This window comes from Salmo salar, chromosome ssa23 (assembly GCF_905237065.1).
Source record: "Salmo salar chromosome ssa23, Ssal_v3.1, whole genome shotgun sequence".
NCBI classification, from domain to species: Eukaryota; Metazoa; Chordata; class Actinopteri; order Salmoniformes; family Salmonidae; genus Salmo; species Salmo salar.
The window spans coordinates 36,429,002-36,446,845 of NC_059464.1; the positions used below are offsets into that span (position 1 = coordinate 36,429,002).

At 42.2% G+C, this 17,844-nt stretch overlaps 2 protein-coding genes across 6 annotated transcripts in view; both read left to right on the forward strand.

Moving 5' to 3' along the window:
- LOC106584534 (Golgi apparatus protein 1) overlaps positions 1 to 1,679 on the forward strand; it is a 46,438-nt gene extending 44,759 nt beyond the window's left edge. Inside the window, exon 25 of the mRNA XM_014169938.2 lies at positions 170 to 1,679. Coding sequence (XP_014025413.2) covers positions 170 to 337 — 168 coding nt within the window. The 3' untranslated portion in view covers positions 338 to 1,679. The remainder of the gene's footprint in view (positions 1 to 169) is intronic.
- A 1,061-nt stretch (positions 1,680 to 2,740) lies between these two features.
- The window catches only part of LOC106584532 (RNA-binding Raly-like protein), a 76,036-nt gene continuing 60,932 nt past the window's right edge, over positions 2,741 to 17,844 (forward strand). For 2 of the 5 annotated variants that reach the window (XM_045706055.1, XM_045706056.1), the window contains exons 1-2: positions 2,741 to 3,982; positions 6,621 to 6,731. In XM_045706055.1, the coding sequence (XP_045562011.1) occupies positions 6,650 to 6,731 (82 nt within the window). In that variant the 5' untranslated portion in view covers positions 2,741 to 3,982; positions 6,621 to 6,649. Of the gene's footprint in view, positions 3,983 to 6,620; positions 6,732 to 17,163; positions 17,741 to 17,844 lie in introns of those variants that run through there. The other 3 variants (XM_014169936.2, XM_014169937.2, XM_014169933.2) reach the window with 3 other exon arrangements.

The window sequence follows — 17,844 nt, forward strand, 5'->3', positions numbered from 1 at the left end:
ACCACCGCACTTTTTAATGCGTGTACATTTTTTGTCATGAATTGAGCTATCTGTGGATGCTACCCTCTTATTGCCTAGGATTCAACTCACACAATATCACATTGAACAATCTCTACTTTTTCATACTTTGACACCCACACCTGCTCCCCTCCCCCTATGTCCCTCCAAGGTGGCCCCGGCCGAAGGCTTCTCCGACCTGGCCATGCAGGTGATGACCTCACCCTCCAAGACCTACATCCTGGCTATGATTGGCCTGAGCGTGTGCATTCTCTTCCTGTTTGGCCTGATGTGTGGCCGCATCACCAAGCGATTAATGCAGGAGCAGAAGGACAGGTAGAGAGGGGGGCCACAGAACCAGGATAGGGCCCTCACTCAACATAGCCCCAGTTGCCCTGACCTTAGCCTGGCTCCATGTACAAACCATCTCCTCCTTTTTATCCTCCTCTTCTACCACCCCCCAGCCCTCCCCGAGACTGGCTTCTAGGGGGGAGCCAGCCATTCGAGCTTCTGTCATCATTGCTATGCTGTCGGAGGGCCACGTAGGGTGCGGGCCTGGCCTAGATTACCCAGTCTATCCTATAATGGTTTGTTTCACTGGTGTGAGTGTGGACATGCGCCGACTGTGAGACCGACTCATAACCCCTCCACCATCTCCACTCCAGTGTCTGACTGATGTTCTGAAGTTATACAGGAGACTTCTAGAAGGACGCTGCCGCCACCTGTTTGTCCTCCATCGCTCCACTGCTAACCAGCTAACGCTAACAGACCTGTACCGTCGGGCGGCCCAGTTAGGCCAGCCCGATGGGGCATAAGCAAAAATTCTGGATTCTGCTTTTGGTTTCTCTTGCAGTGGTTTTCTTATTTGCTTTATCTCATTTAGAGGTAATATTTCTTTACAGATGTTTTCTGTGGGTGGGGTGGATTCACAATAACTCTTACTGTTTATGTGAGAGAGACAGAAAGAACGTCTCCGTACTTATGTTCTTCCTGAGGCTTTCAATGATTTCAGTACTGATAAATTGCTTTTAGTGTGAGTGTTTGTGAGAATGAAAGTGTGTGTGAAATGGGAGTATTAACTGTTTTTCTATTATATTGTTGTTGTTCTCCTGAGAGGCCGGTGGGGGGGTTGACTGACTTCAGGTTGCCCATGTTTATTACATTCACTGATTTGCCATGAGACTGCCAGGTGTGAACTGTCCTCCACCGACTGAGCCGCATAGGAGAGGAGTCCAACAGCCTACAGTATATTAGATCAGCCGTACACTTATAATAACTGATGATAAATAATATTGATTCATCCATTTGTGATTATACTGACAGACCTGGCAGTGTATCATAGATGGCTCCAGTGCCAATGCTAACCGAATGGGTGGTATGGTAGAGAAACGGTTAGCATTGACCAGATGGCTGGACATCCAGGCGAGTAGTCACACACATTTCTCTCAAGGTACTCAGAGTTAACAATGGGCATTTCAAAGTTGGAGAGCTGGGTCTAGGTGGTCTGATTGGACACAACACTGGTGACAGACGGTGCAGAAAGATAAGTCTAATTTTGAACACTAACATTTCCAAAGCTTCCCATGTAGCAGGTTTAAGCCAAGGGTATCGGTAGCGGCGTTAGGATGGTGGTAGACGGGGTCAAGAACAATGCAACAAAAAAATAAAGACAAGTGCTTATAGAGAAGTTTTTGTTTGAAATTATACTGGAACCATTGCACATTTGTATGTTATTTTAGTTATATATGCACAGTACCAGTCAAACATTTGGACACCTACTCATTCAAGGATTTTTCTTTATTTTTACTATTTTCAACGTTGTAGAATAATAGTGAAAACAACTATGAAATAACACATATGGAATCATGCAGTAACCAAAAAAAAGGGTTAAACAAATCAAATTATATATTTGAGATTCTTCAAATAGCCACCCTTTGCTTTGACGACAGCTTTGCACACTCTTGGCATTTTCTCAACCAACTTCACCTGGAATGCTTTTCCAACAGTCTTGAAGTAGTTCCCACATATGCTGAGCACTTGTTGGGTGCTTTTCCTTCACTCTGGTCCAACTCATCCCAAACGATCTCAATTGGGTTGAGGTCGGGTGATTGTGGAGGCCAGGTCATCTGATGCAGTGCTCCATCACTCCTTCTTGGTCAAATAGCCCTTACACATCCTGGTGGTGTTTGGTAATTGTCCTGTTGAAAAACAAATCATAGTCCCACTAAGCGCAAACCAGAATGGATGGCGTATCGCTGCATAATGCTGTGGTAGCCATGCTGGTTAAGTGTGCCTTGAATTCTAAATATATCACTGACAGTGTCACCAGAAAAGCACCATCACACTTCCTCCATGCTTCACGGTGGGAACCGCACACCCGTTCCCCTACTCTGCGTCTCACAAAGACACGGCGGTTGGAACCAAAAATCTCACATTTGTACAGACCAAAGGACAAATTTCCACTGGTCTAATGTCCATTATTCGTGTTTCTTGGCCCAAGGAAGTCTCTTCTTATTGGTGTCCTTTAGTAGTGTTTTCTTTGCAGGAATTTGACCGCAAAGCACACCTGTTAATTGAAATGCATTCCAGGTGACTACCTCGTGAAGCTGGTTGAGAGAATGCCAAGTGTGCAAAGCAGTCAAGGCAAATGGTGGCTACTTTGAAGAATCTCAAATATAATATATATTTTGATTTGTTTAACACTTACGATTCCATAATGTTATTTCATAGTTTGTCTTCACTAATATTCTACCACGTAGAAAATAGTAAAAATAAAGAAAAATCCTTGAATGAGTAGGTGTGTCCAAACTTTTGACTGGTACTGTATATTGTTTGGTCCTAGCCTTATTTATTTGTTTACTAATGGTCAAAGTTTGAGTCCTTTTTTGATTTGAATGTTCTCTTGTTGCCTTTTCTCCAGAGCCCCACAGTGGTGTTAAAATACTCGTAAAACCTGGTGGTCAAATAAGGAAATGGTTCCAATTTGTTTTTCACATAGGGGATTTTAGAAACACTTAAATAAGGGCTGTGTTTCATGTAGGCTTACCCTGGCGTGACGTTTGGATAACCATGTAAATCTCAACCCGACAAGGTGACTTTTATCAATATATTCGGCTCTATTTACTCTTATTCGAAATGCAAATTAGCATGAAAGTAGACATCATGCAAAACTACAAATCCCTGCTGACACCTTTGCTAACGGGTATTGTGTCAATTTAAAACTTGCACAAGACAATTCACAGAATTATCCATTTAAAGCAATGTAGCCAATTTGTTCATTACTACATTTAGCTAACATTGGATAGTTAATCCAGAGCTTTTTACCTTTGAATCATTTCGGCAGTTCTGCATGTTGTCTACTCTGATTAGAAAATGCTCATTAGCATAAGAGTAAATGGAGCCGACTGTGTTGATAAAAGTGACCTTGTCGGAGACCGATTTACATGGTTATCAAAACGTCACGCCAAGGTAAGCCTACATGAAACACAGCCCTTATTTTCAGTGTTTCTAAAATCCACAATAGAAAAAATGAATGGTGGGAAAACGATTGGAACCATGTCCCTGTTTGACCACTAGGTTTTATGGGTATTACGACACATACTGTGGTACTCTTATTGCCTGTATAGCAAAAGGCTTTCACCTTCGAGTGAAGCCTGGGAGCCGAGGGTGGTGGTGGGGGGGAAGAGTTTGGGGGGAGGGGCTTGGTGTTGTCACTCCAGGAGCTTCTTTCCTCAGTGCGGGAATGAATTCTGTCTGTTGCCATTTTTGTTTTAGTTATTACTGAACTCAAAGTACTTATTCAGATGGGACCTAAACTTTAACCAATCCAGTCAGAGGAAAGCCCTCTCAACGAGAAGAGTTCAAAGGCATTTTCATGATGATTCAACAATCGTTTTCGCAAAACAGTCATGCCATGTAAATGGGATTTTAGTAGTTTTTCTCCTATTGCTACTATGTCATTGCCTTGTTCTTGAATTGGTATGAGGTGAGTCCTTCCTTCCTTGCTTGTAAAAACAGTTGATCATTTGACTTGTAAAATGGACTCTGCTGTAACGATCCAAAAGGTAGATTTGTCAATGCGTGCCTACTCTGACAATCCCAGATAGTGTTCCTCCATGTATGTACATAGTGTGTGAGATAGGGATCCTTCATGTATGTACATAGTGTGTGTGTGTGTATATATACATATACCACAGGCCCCTGGCCCACTCCTAACACCCCTTCAAACTGAGCAAAGGTGTGCATGTGCACCCCTCAAAGCGGTCATACCCCAACTTGGGAGAGGGGTAACCTTCTAACAGACGGCTAGAAGAGATCTCATGGCTTATTATTTTTTACCAGCACTCCCCTCTTGTGCTATCCAGACTGCATTAAATACTGTTGAGTCGTTCTACTGTTGCTTACTGTTATTTCTGTCTGTCTAAAGCTTTCATCAAGTCAAAATGAAATGATAACTTTAACAATGACTATAACATATGATTTAAGATTATGATGAAAAATGTTTTGTAATGTGTTTAAATTTACGGAGGTCCTTTGCTTTTATCTCTGATTTTGCCATGTACTTGAGATGTAACAGAATAATGTATTTCCCTGGTTTAGATTTTTGTTCTGTACAGATGAAGTTGGACAATTTGTTAATAAAGACTGCAGGTTTTTATACTGTTCTCCACTGCGAATAGAATGACCAGTACCAGCATAATGTCTATTGAGAGAGGTGTTGGGACACTGGGAGGATGGAGGTTGTAGCGCCAGGCAGAACCTCAAAACTCACTTGGGACAGCTTTTTGATTATCTACACGAACTCACCTACCTCCTCAGTTTAGGTTCCAAGCCAGGGACACAAGCAGCCAGTATTGACACATGGACATAAATTTGCAGATTCTTGTTGATTTTAGTACGTTCTGAAGCATACCCAGTGATCAAAACTTCAGTCAACCTTTTTCTCCAGCTCCACAATCTGCATGACATCCTACTCTGTGTGCCATATTCCATCCCATAGTCACGTTGCCATACCTCTAAATTAACTTCGTTGCCACGCCATGTAATCCATGGCTTCTGGTTGGGGTATGTACGTACAGTCACTGTGGGGCCAATGTCATCAATGCACTTATTGATGAAGCCAATGACTGATGTGGTGTACTTCTCAATGCCATCTGAAGAATCCCGGAACATGTTCCACTCTGTGCTAGCAGAACAGTCCTGTAGCTTAGCATCTGCTTCATCTGACCACTTTTTTTATTGATCAAGTTACTGGTGCTTCCTGCCTTCATTTTTGCATGTAAGCAGGAATCAGGAGGATAGAATTATGGTCAGATTTGCCAAATTTAGGGAGAGAGAGAGCTTTGTACGCGTATCTGTGTGTGGAGTAAAGATGGTCTAGAGTTTTTTTCACCTTTAGTTGCACATTTAACATGCTGGTGGAAATTAAAGTCCCTGGCCGCTAGGAGTGCTGCCTCTGGATGAGTGTTTTCCTGTTTGCTTATGGCGGTACACAGCTCATTGAGTGCGGTCTTAGTGTCAGCATCGGTCTGTGGTCATATGTAGACAGCTACAAAAAATACAGATGAAAACTCTCTAGGTAAATAGTGTGGTCGAGAGCTTATCATGAGAGACTCTACCTCAGGCGAGCAAAACCTTGAGACTTCCTTAGATATCGTGCACCAGCTGTTGTTTACAAATATACATAGACCATCACCACTTTTCTTACCAGAGGCTGCCGTTCTATTCTGCCGATACAGTGTAAAACCCACCAGCTGTATGTTGTTCATGTCGTCGTTCAGCCACGACTCGGTGAAACATAAGATAATACAGTTTTTAATGTCCTGTTGGTAGTTTAATCTTGCTCGTTGGTCATCAATTTTATTTTCCAATGATTGCATGTTTGCCAATAGAATGGTCTCATCTAAGATCTGTCTATATAACATTACTCATTATGTGTGCGTACACAGGCGCCCAGGCTGGGCCAGTGGGAACAGCTGACACTCACCAATGTCTGAAACACAGTTTGTCAATATGTCACTGATATAGATAGTACTTTAGTTTACATACAGTATTTTGTAAGGCCTCTTCCAATATTTGGTATTTTATTAGGATCTCCATTAGCTGTTGCAAAAGCAGCAGCTACTCGTCCTGGGGTCCACACAAAACATTAAATATAATACATTACCTCAATAGACAAGAACAGCTCAAGGACAGAACTACATACATTTCAAAACAAAAGGCACACGTAGCCTACATATCTATGCATACCCACAAACTATCTAGGTCAAATAGTGGAGAGGCGTTGTGCCGTGAGGTGTTGCTTTATCTGTTTTTTTTAAAACAGGTTTGCTATTTATTTGAGCAATATGAGATGTAAGGAAGATAAGGGCTCTATATAGTACTGTACGCTTTCCTGAATTTGTTCTGGATTTGGGGACTGTGAAAAGACCCCTGGTGGCCTTGGTGGTGTGTCACAACAGTGCACTGACCTCACTCCTATGTAAAGATCCCATGACGTACATACAGTTCTAAGATTGTGTGGTTCTATGAACCGATTGGTTCTTAAAAGTGAAACGCATTTGAAGTAGAGGAGCCTGTGGTTTTCGACCATTTCGGTGGTTGACTCTTCTTTCTTCTTTCAGGTAAGATTTGTCCGTACTGACCTGTGCAGATGTTGCTGTCATGGCCGCTTATGCTGAAGCCTGTGTCATACGTGCAGCGGGAGGAGCTGTGGAGCAGGAGGACGAAGAGCGGTAGGAGGGCGTGGGTAGGGTGGCAGGGGGTTTAAGACTGGGGAACAGAGAGACCTAAAAGGTTACACCACACAGCAGAGCAAGTAAAAGCAATAAGATACAGTCTACATACAGTAGTAAAGAGGGATTCCTCACTCATGAATATTGAATACAGTAATATAACAGTAGAATAACACCATGTTATCCTTCCAGGCATGGAGGGAGAGTAGTCACAGACAGAGGTGGGCGAAGGGCTCAGGGCTCTGACTCACCCCTGCATGTGGGCTGCTGGCTGCTCCACTTCAGAGACGCCAGTAACACTCTGGTCTGGGGCTCCAGCAGCTCATAACCAGCCTTTTACAAACAAAGTGCACCTCCTGCCCCACACCAAACAACCTCACCAGCCTCCCACCATAGGCCAGGCTCTCAGGTTCAGGACCGGTAGTTGGGGAGGGAGCAGGAGAGGGAGAGACATACAAACAGTAAGACAATCATGAGACATTCAGACAGAAAAGTATAACACAAGACATTGGCAAATCCAGTAATTATTGAAGTGCTAGTGCAATAATATATATTATTGTAAAAGAGAAGAAACAGTCATGTGCAAATGGCAAACTAAACAGACGCTGTATCTATCTATCTCACAGTTGTGGGCCTTGGTGGTGTGTCTGATGGTGACAGTGCTGCTGTTCTGCAGGGCGCTCAGTCTATTCCTCAGGGAGCGAAGGCTCTGTTGGCAGGAGTCCTCTTTGAGACGAATATATTGATATGTCACCTTGTCCGAGAGAGATTTACATGGTTATCATTGCAGAGTAAGTCTACATGAAACACAGCCCTTATTTTAAGTGTTTCTAAAATCCCCTTTGGGAAAAATGAACGCTGGAAAAATTATTAGAACAATTTCCCTGTTTGACCGCTAGGTTTTATGGGTATTTTGACACCTCCACTGTGGGGCGCTTTACAGAACGCAGAAATCACTCCGCCATTTCCTGGTTGCAAAAATTCTAATAGTTTGCCTAACTTCAGTTAATGTGACAAAACAAGCAAGAGAATCATTGTACCATCTAAACTGCTGTGAAATATATTTCCAATAACTGAAAATATTGTATTTTCAGCTGTTTGAAGCTGGTGTACAATGCCGAAAGTAAAAGACGCAAAAATGTAACTTAAGAACGGCTAGCATAGAAATATGCACATATAACATATTGTATCTACCACTTCTTAGACTTGCTTTCAATGATAATGACAGATCTATAACATCTATGTGGATTTGGTCGGAACGCCCCGAAAAGTTGCATATTGCAGCTTTAAAAACCTCTTAGATGTAAACTAGTACCGTGGTTCTGGTACTAGTTCCGGTCATCATTTTCCCTCATAAATCGATCTGTAGACACCTTAGATCTAAATGGCTTGCATTGAGCTATAGCCCTGGTTCCCATAGACACAATATTTTTTCTGAGCTTATGTGATTTAGAATGTGAAATCTGAAACCACTTGAAGATGGGATGTCCCTACTACCATTTAATTCACTTTTCCGACTGTCCATCAACTCCTGGCTGAACCCTATGTCACAGCCACTGAGAAAGCACATGCTTCCAATTGTAGTGCAGCAGGAGAAAGTGGTTTCATCACGGTAGCACATTCAGAGATCAAATTAAAGCCATTAATCTAAAATAATTTCTAGATTTTAATCAAAAAACACTTTCTATTTGTTATAGACGGACTAATATGAGATGAAAGGCAAATTCCTAATGAGTTCAGGAAGCCAAGCTAGAGCTCTGTGAGACACAGCGATGGGGTCAGCCATTTTGATCAAGGGAGACCTTTAGAAAATATGCACGTTTTCTCTAACACGAAAAATACAAATATGTATTTTACAGATATAAGGAAGGTGAATTCTTATAGGTTGTTTTATAATTTTATGTTATATTTAGAAAGCATATACGTCATTTCAATCCTTATTCATAGAGTTTTGTTGAATATGAAATACATCATATAAAATATTTTCATATCTTTATCATATTTGTATTGTCTACTTGTCCTTGTGTCCTCAAAAGTGGCTACAGCGCAGCAATTTATAACAATTTTTTTTTACCGGAAAGTTGAGATTGTAACCTTTGAGTATGCAGCATTACTAATTATTGTTTATGGCCCTCTCATGATAAATAATTACTTATGGAGACTATGTAGAACATTTCGATTACATTTAATTATATTTAACTAGTTAAGTAAAAAACGAAAGTAGGATGGTTGGTCGGGGTGGACAGGTGGGCAACTGTACACTGAGAGCACAAAACATTAAGATCAAATCAGATTATTTGTCACGTGCGCTGAATACAACAGGTGTAGACCTTACAGTGAAATGCTGAATACAACAGGTGTAGACCTTACAGTGAAATGCTTACTTACCTTTTTTGCACTATTGGTTAGAGCCTGTATTAGGTGAACACCTGCTCTTTCAATGACATAGACTGACCAGGTGAAAGCTATGATCCGTTATTGATGTCACCTGTTAAATCCACTTCAATCAGTGTAGATTTTGCCTTTGAAAGGGGTATGGTAGTCGGTGCCAGGCGCACTGGTGGTTTGTGTCAAGAACTGCAACACTGCTGGGTTTTTCACGCTCAACAGTTTCCCATGTGTATCAAGAATTGTCCTCCACCCAAAGGACATCCAGACAACTTGACACAACTGTGGGAAGCATTGGAGTCAACTTGAGGAAGCATCCCTGTAGAACATTTTCGACACCTTGTAGAGTCCATGCCCCAACGAATTGAGGCTGTTCTGAGGGCAAAATGGGGTGGAACTCAATATTAGAAAGGTTTTCCTAATCAAATCAAAAGTTAATGGTCGCATACACATATTTCACATATGTTACTTCGGGTGTAGTGAAATGCTTGTTTTGTACACTCAGTGTATAACGCGAACATCTAGCAACCCAAAGGTTGCGTGTTCGAATCTCATCATGGACAACTTTAGCATTTAAGCTAATTAGCAACTCTGCAACTACTTGCTACTTTGCAACTACATACCATGTTCGCTAACCCTTCCCCTAACCTTAACCCTTTAACTTATAACCATAACCTTTACCACAACCATAACCCCTAGCCTGGTTAACGTTAGCCACCTACCCCTGAGTCCAGGTTGCAGTAAATTCGTAAGATATCATACCTTTTGAAAATTCATAACATATTGTATGAATTGCTATTCGTAACATATTGTACAAATTGTAATTCGTAACATATCATACAAAATGGATGATGGACATCCATAAATTAATATATACCATACCATGTAACATTAATTAATTGGCATGCCCCAGATTTGTTTTTACTATCTTACGCCCACCCCTGCGTCCTGGTTGCAGCCTCGAGAGCAGATGCCACATTTCTCCATGCTTAACAGACGACCAGTTTAAAGTCAAAATGAGGACCTGAATCTATCACATGCTGAGTAGTCTCTCTCTTTCATGCTTCAAGTCTCCCCCCTGTTTATAGGTGCAGCTTGCTAGATGTCCACAAGGTGACTCCTTTTGTTTGGATTCCTCCAGACTAGAGTCTAGACTACACCCATATCCACTACACCCATATCCACTACACCCATGGCTCTGAATTCTCCTGTCTTGGCTCTGCTTTTGGAAGATTTGAAGTAGTCATGAAAAACTTGTCTGGGCATTTTGTAATTAGAGGACCGTGTCATTATATGATTTAGAGACTGCTTACATTATTGTGAATAGTTGCTATGATATTTAGATTTTACAATGAGACACAACAGCTCTGGCCAAGTACCTCAACTCCTCTGGAGTTGTTTGCAGACTAGAGTTTTTTAAATGAACCTCAGACTCCTTCAAGTCACTATGCATCAATACTTCAAAAATGTCAATTCTTAAACTCTTACCGTGTACCTATGTTTGTCCTCTGCATGCCTGTCTTTGTTTGCTGAAATACATACTTTTAATAAAACGTTAATCAAATACAACCACTGACTGCTTCCTTGTTGAGATTCAATTGGCACATGCACATTCACACTGAGTTGCCATTAGAGCAACAGCAACGAGGAAACAGTCGGTTGTATTTGATTAACGTTTTATTAAAAGTATGTATTTCAGCAAACAAAGACAGGCATGCAGAGGACAAACATAGGTACACCGGTTTAGCAACTCGAAGGTTGGAGGTTCTTTTCAAACACTCTAGTCTGTGATGTGGAGAAGGAATCTGTGTAGTGTAGTCTACAGGGATGGCGTGTGTGTGCGCGTGCGCTGCTCCTCTCCAGAGCATAGAGAACCTGTAAACTTGCATAAAACGGGGGATTTAAAAACGACATGATTGGAAACAGCCTAACAGGGACAATGACATTGGGATTAACTTTCAGGCTAACTCAAGCAATATTTTTCTTGGTTGCTGCATTGTATGGCAAACTAGAATTGGAGGAAGGGATTACAGTTACAATCCTCTTCTAAAAACCGCTGTATCTTAATTACTTTCACTTCAGGGTAGAGGAGGAAGCCACTACCAATTACACACACAATACCTTTATCAGGCCTCTCTGTCTCTCACACACACAAATCTTCTCTCTCTCTCTCTCTCTCTCTCTCTCTCTCTCTCTCTTTCTCTTTCTCTTTCTCTCTCACTCTCTCTGTCTCTCACACACTCTCACACTCACTCGCACATAAAAAAAAGAAAGACCGCAATAATGTAGAGATTGCGTGATACAGCTGGTCAGGTGTATAAACTAACGATTCCCTCCAAAGGAGATGACCATAGAGCTAAGTTAGCCCTCTCTCTCCATCCCAGTGAACTATCATCACCCACAGTGTTAGCTAGCTGTCTCCCTGGCCTACTACCTCTGAAAAGCCATTAATGGTGAGCAGCTCAGCTCTGTTTGAAGGCTGTATTAATTAGGGAAGAGGATGACAGAACCCTCCTGGAGTTCACTGATCCTCAACAGTGCTTGCAGCCACAAACCGGTTTCTTCCGGTTCTCTTCATTCAAGACCCATGATGAGGATGTATGTTCTCTATTATATTGTGTGGTAATTTGGGGGGTGTTACTATAACTGAAGTTGCTTTGTGGTGTTGTGTCATTTCTCACAGGTGCTGATTGGCTGAAGACTGTCTCTCCTTCTGAAACTGTATCAATGATTGTACACAGAGTTTGTAGACAATGTTCCGTCTAATTTTGGGGGGCACTGAGCAAATTTTAGGTTTTGTGATCAGAAACTTTGAGGAACTTCCGGTTCGTGTTTACAGTGAATACTAAGGCTGTACCCTTACAGTTTTAGATAGTAGCCAAAAGGCTATTGCGGCTATTTAAGCATACCAATGGAGCAAATCCCATAACATTTTCATAACATTTTCACATGGAAATAGCTTTTGATTTCTATGATATAGCCTTCAGTAGCCTATATGTGGTGTTCATTGCAGGCCTACATTATTTGCATGTTGAAGCCTGTCTCAAAATACAACACTGCCCCTTCAATTAAAATAAGCTTTTTTAACTGACTGGCTTTTCAAAGACAGTCAGGTCTGTAGCCTACAGGTTTTGTGCTCTTCTAGGAAGCATTATTTCCCCATTGCTGACCTATATGTATCTATAACTGGGCTAATAACTCGCACATAATATCAACAAATACGCTGTTTATTTTTACTTTAACTAGGCAAGTCAGTTAAGAACAAATTCTTATTTTCAATGACAGCCTAGTGGGTTAACTGCCTTGTTCAGGGGCAGAACGACAGATTTTAACCTTGTCAGCTCGGGGATTTGAACTTGCAACCTTTCGGTTATTTGTCCAACGCTCTAACCACTAGGCTACGCTGCCGCCCCTGCTACCCCTGCCAATAGAATTCTACTCCGTTTCGCTCTGGTTCTGCGTATAACAAAATCACAGACTAAATATTGCAAAGTTAGATTTGTTTTAATTTGTTGCATTGAAAGGGCATGATATAATGTTGATTCGATCACAAAAAAACGTTGATCTATATAGTACAAACTAAAGGGGTGAACTATGAAATGTAATCTATTGGGTCTCTGCAAGGCATTTCTTCAGCACGGCAGTCCTTGAGGAAGTGCGCAGCACCCAAAAAAGTGAGAACAAGGTGATCTCCACTATGTTTTCCAGTTTGCATTCATTGGAACTTTCAACCTCGTTTTAAACCAGAGATGCTATCTTTTTCAGTTGATAGCAGCATATCCTCAGTGGAATGCATTGTATGTGCAGTGGTAGTGATAAGGACTGGCTGACAGGGGTAAACGTCATAGATAAATAAATAAACTCAAGAGACCACAATCCACTCAATATCATCATATCTTAATTAGATAGGACGAGTTTAATTAAAATGTAATCATTCAATTGATTTTCTAATTAAAATGGAGTTAGCTGATGGTCGATCTCATTGGCTCGACAGTGTGCAGGCATTGATCTTAGTGTGTGTGTGTGTGTCTAAAGCGTAGTTGTGTATTTCTTAACTTTGAGATGTATGTACAGTGCAAGTCAAACGTTTGGACATACCTACTCATTCCAGGTTTCTTTTTTTTCTTCTATTTTCTACATTGCAGAATAATAGTGAGACGTCATAGTTATTTCATAGTTTTGATGTCTTCACTTTTATTCTACAATGTAGAAAATAGTAAAAACAAAGAACAAACCTTGGACGAGTAGGTCTGTCAACTTTTGACTGGTACTGTATGAATGTAACTGAACAGTTTTTAAATGTATATAGGCATGGTACTGAGGGCATGTACATACAGTTGAAGTCGGAAGTTTACATACACCTTAGCCAAATACATTTAAACTCAGTTTTTCACAATTCCTGACATTTAATCCAAGTAAAATATTCCCTGTTTTAGGTCAGTTAGGATCACCACTTTATTTTAAGAATGTGAAATGTCAGAATAATAGTGGAGAGAATGATTTATTTTAGCTTTTATTTCTTTCATCACATTCCCAGTGGGTCAGAAGTTTACATACACTCAATTAGTATATGGTAGCATTGCCTTTAAATTGTTTAACTTGGGTCAAAAGTTTTGGGTAGCCTTCCACAAGCTTCCCACAATAAGTTGGGTCAATGTTTGCCCATTCCTCCTGACAGAGCTGGTGTAACTGAATCAGGTTTGTAGGCCTCCTTGCTCGCACACGCTTTTCAGTTCTGCCCACAAATTTTCTATGGGATTGAGGTCAGGGCTTTGTGATGGCCACTCCAATACCTTGCCTTTGTTGTCCTTAAACCATTTGGCCACAACTTTGGAAAAATGCTTGGGGTCATTGTCCATTTGGAAGACCCATTTGTGACCAAGCTTTAACTTCCTGACTGATGTCTTGAGATGTTGCTTCAATATATCCACATAATTTTCCTGCCTCATGATGCCATCTATTTTGTGAAGTGCACCAGTCCCTCCTGCAGCAAAGCACCCCCACAACATGATGCTGCCACCCTTGTGCTTCACGGTTGGGATGGGGTTCTTCAGCTTGCAAGCCTTCCCCTTTTTCCTCCAAACATAACGATGGTCATTATGGCCAAACAGTTCGATTTTTGTTCCATCAGACCAGAGGACATTTCTCAAAAAAGTACGAACTTTGTCCCCATGTGCAGTTGCAAACCGTAGTCTGGCTTTTTTATGGTGGTTTTGAAGCAAGGCTTCTTCCTTTCTTAATCGCCTTTCAGGTTATGTCGATATAGGACTTGTTTTACTGTAGATATAGATACTTTTATACCTGTTTCCTCCAGCATCTTCACAAGGTCCTTTGCTGTTGTTCTGGGATTGATTTGCACTTTTCGCACCGAAGTATGTTCATCTCTCGGCCTTGTCTTAGGACGGTAAGTTGGTGGTTGGAGACATCCCTCTAGTGGTGTGGGGGCTGTGTTTTGGCAAAGTGGGTGGGGTTATATCCTGCCTGTTTGGCCCTGTCCGGGGGTATCATCGGATGGGGCCACAGTGTCTTCTGATCCCTCCTGTCTCAGCCTCCAGTATTTATGCTGCAGTAGTTTATGTGTCGGGGGGCTAGGGTCAGTCTGTTACATCTGGAGTATTTCTCTTGTCTTATCCGGTGTCCTGTGTGAATTTAAATATGCTCTCTCTAATTCTCTCTTTCTGTCTTTCTCTCGGAGGACCTGAGCCCTAGGACCATGCCTCAGGACTACCTGGCATGATGACTCCTTGCTGTCCCCAGTCCACCTGGCCGTGCTGCTGCTCCAGTTTCAACTGTTCTGCCTGCGGCTATGGAACCCTGACCTGTTCACCGGACGTGCTTGTTGCACCCTCGACAACTACTATGATTATTATTATTTGACCATGCTGGTCATTTATGAACATTTTAACATCTTGACTATGTTCTGTTATAATATCCACCCTGCACAGCCAGAAGAGGACTGGCCACCCCTCATAGCCTGGTTCCTCTCTAGGTTTCTTCCTAGGTTTTTGGCCTTTCTAGGGAGTTTTTCCTAGGGAGTTTTTCCTAGCCACCGTGCTTCTTTCACATGCATTGCTTGCTGTTTGGGGTTTTAGGCTGGGTTTCTGTACAGCACTTTGAGATATCAGCTGATGTACGAAGGGCTATATAAATACATTTGATTTGTTATCACGGAGACAGAAAGCGTCTCCTTCCTGAGCGGTATGGCGGCTGCGTGGTCTCATGGTGTTTATACTTGCTTACTATTGTTTGTACAGATGAACGTGGTACCTTCAGGCGTTTGGAAATTGCTTGTGGACCAGACTTGTGGAGGTCTACAATGTTTTTCTGAGGTCTTGGCTGATTTCTTTTCATTTTCCCATGATGTCAAGCGAAGAGGCACTGAGTTTGAAGCTAGGCCTTGAAATACATCCACAGGTACACCTCCAATTGACTCAAATGATGTCAGTGCCATAGTAAGTGACCGATGTGTATATTTAATCTCTGTATTGTTGTCTGAAGGAACGGTGTGTGTGTGTGTGAGACAGTGGCGAGGGGAGGGAGGGTGGGAGTCTCTCTGACTTGACTGAGCTTTGATGTCGCTCATGCGTGATTCCCTCTGTTCTTCCGCTGCATGATAGATGAAACGACTGCATGGTGTTTTCGGAGTGAGTATTGCTGACACGGCTTAGTGAGACAGAGATAAGGGGGGGGCAGTCAGGTGATAGAGAGAGATGAAGAAAGAGATGGGAGCGAGAGACAGAGAGAGAGAAATAAAGATGACCATTCTGGGGCAAACCTCTGTGTGAAGAGATGAGACTGTTCTTACTCAGAGAGAATCTCCCGTCCGTCTGTCCTGCTTTCGTCTTTCACAGCTTGATGATGAGGCACTTTTCTAGGCCCAATCTAGCTAGCAGCTGCTGTTTAATTCTCTAGATGACTCAGTGATGAACCTGAAGAATGCTCAGTGAATGCTTTATCAAGATATGGAGACTGCAATCAAGATTATGACCAGTTGGCCCCAGTCACTTATATCTTATACTGCACAGTAGCTTACATATCTTCGTCTGCACGGCAGCCTACATGTCTTCTCTGGTTTTGTATTACAGCACATTGAATCCAGTGAGTGAGTTGGTGCTTGAAATCTAGTCAGGACCGGCTCCAGACATAAGCGACATATGCGGTCACTTAGGGCAGGGATTCCCAAACTTAGTGCTGCCCCCCCTGTACGTTTTGGTTTTTGTCCTAGCATTGCACAGCTGACTCAAATAACCAACTCATCATCAAGCTTGGATTATTTGAATCAGCTTTGCAGTGTTATGGCAAAAAACAAAATGTGCAGGGGGGGTTGCAGGACCGAGTTTGGGAAACCCTGGCTTGTTGTTTTGTTCCCCCTGTCCAGGCGCTGTTCTTGTTTTGTTATATGTCTGTTTATCCTTTAAATCTTCACTCCCTGTACTTGCTTCTCGTCTCCCAGCGTCTGTCCTCACACAATTAGCCATGTCACCTATCTAAACTTGTAGTTTTCATGGCCCAGTACCGACCTGTCACGCAGGGCACATGCCCAGTGGCCATGACCTCCAGGGGGCCCACATTGATTTTGTTAGTCACACGCACTCAGATATTAACATGGCATAAGTCATGGCAAAATGTGTAGAATTGCAAGGAATTAACTTTAAAAAATATTTTGATCTCCACCCCATGGAATTAAAAAAAATTGCATTAGATGTGTTAGAAAATTGCAACGTTTTCTCTCCGCCCCATGAAATAAATTGTATAACTGCAGAAAACTTTCATTAAAACTGCAACATCTATTCTTTTTTCTTTTTCATTTTTTACTCAGTCGGGGTCTCAACTTACTATTAAGATTTAGAGACAAGGAGCAAGCACGTACCCAGGGGCCCTGACCTCCAGGGGGCCTACATTGATTTTGTTAGTCATTCTCACTCAGATATTATTAACATGTAAAACTGTAAAAAAAAATATCTCCACCCCATGACAAAATGGGTAGAATTGTAGGAAATTAGGTGTAAAACAGATTTTTCTGCCACATGCCAAAATGTGCAGAATTAAACTAAAATGTTTTGCCTGCGAGGTGGCCCTGACTCTAGTACTTCTCTTTGTGTCTGACTCTGAGCCACAACATGAGTTTTTTCCACAGACTCCATCTGTGATGCCTGTCTCTGCTCAAGGATCTGGCCTCTCTCTCCTCTCCCTCGGCACAGCCTGCATTCCTCCAGTTCCTTTGCTACTACAATAAACAGTGATAATTCCTGAGTGCTCTGTGTGGCTGTGACATACAGTACAAGCATCCACACAGCTATAGCATTCTCTCCAGTCCACACAGCACCCCCCTGCCTGTTACAGAGTGGGTCAGCCCACCACCCCACTGTGGAGCTTGACATGGTACATCCCGCTGGTACTGTTCTTAGAGCATGGTCATTGATTCCATAGTGAACAGTCTCCTCTCCTCTTTGTCAGGGTTGCAGGGAGGCACTGGGAAGGAGAGATTAAAAGAGGAGAGTCTCCACTGATTCTGCTCCTTTTCAAGGCATTCCTCTGCGCTCTCTCCCTCTCTCTCTCTGTCCCCTCCCCCCTCCCCCCCGGTATGACCCTGTTCAAGAGTGAATATCACAGCCTAAGACGTGAGTATAGGGCAGTCTGCCTCTCTCTCTGTCTGTGTGTAGTTGTGTGTGCATGTGTCTGTGTTAGTAAGAAAGCCCATTGATGATGCATCAGCGCATATCTA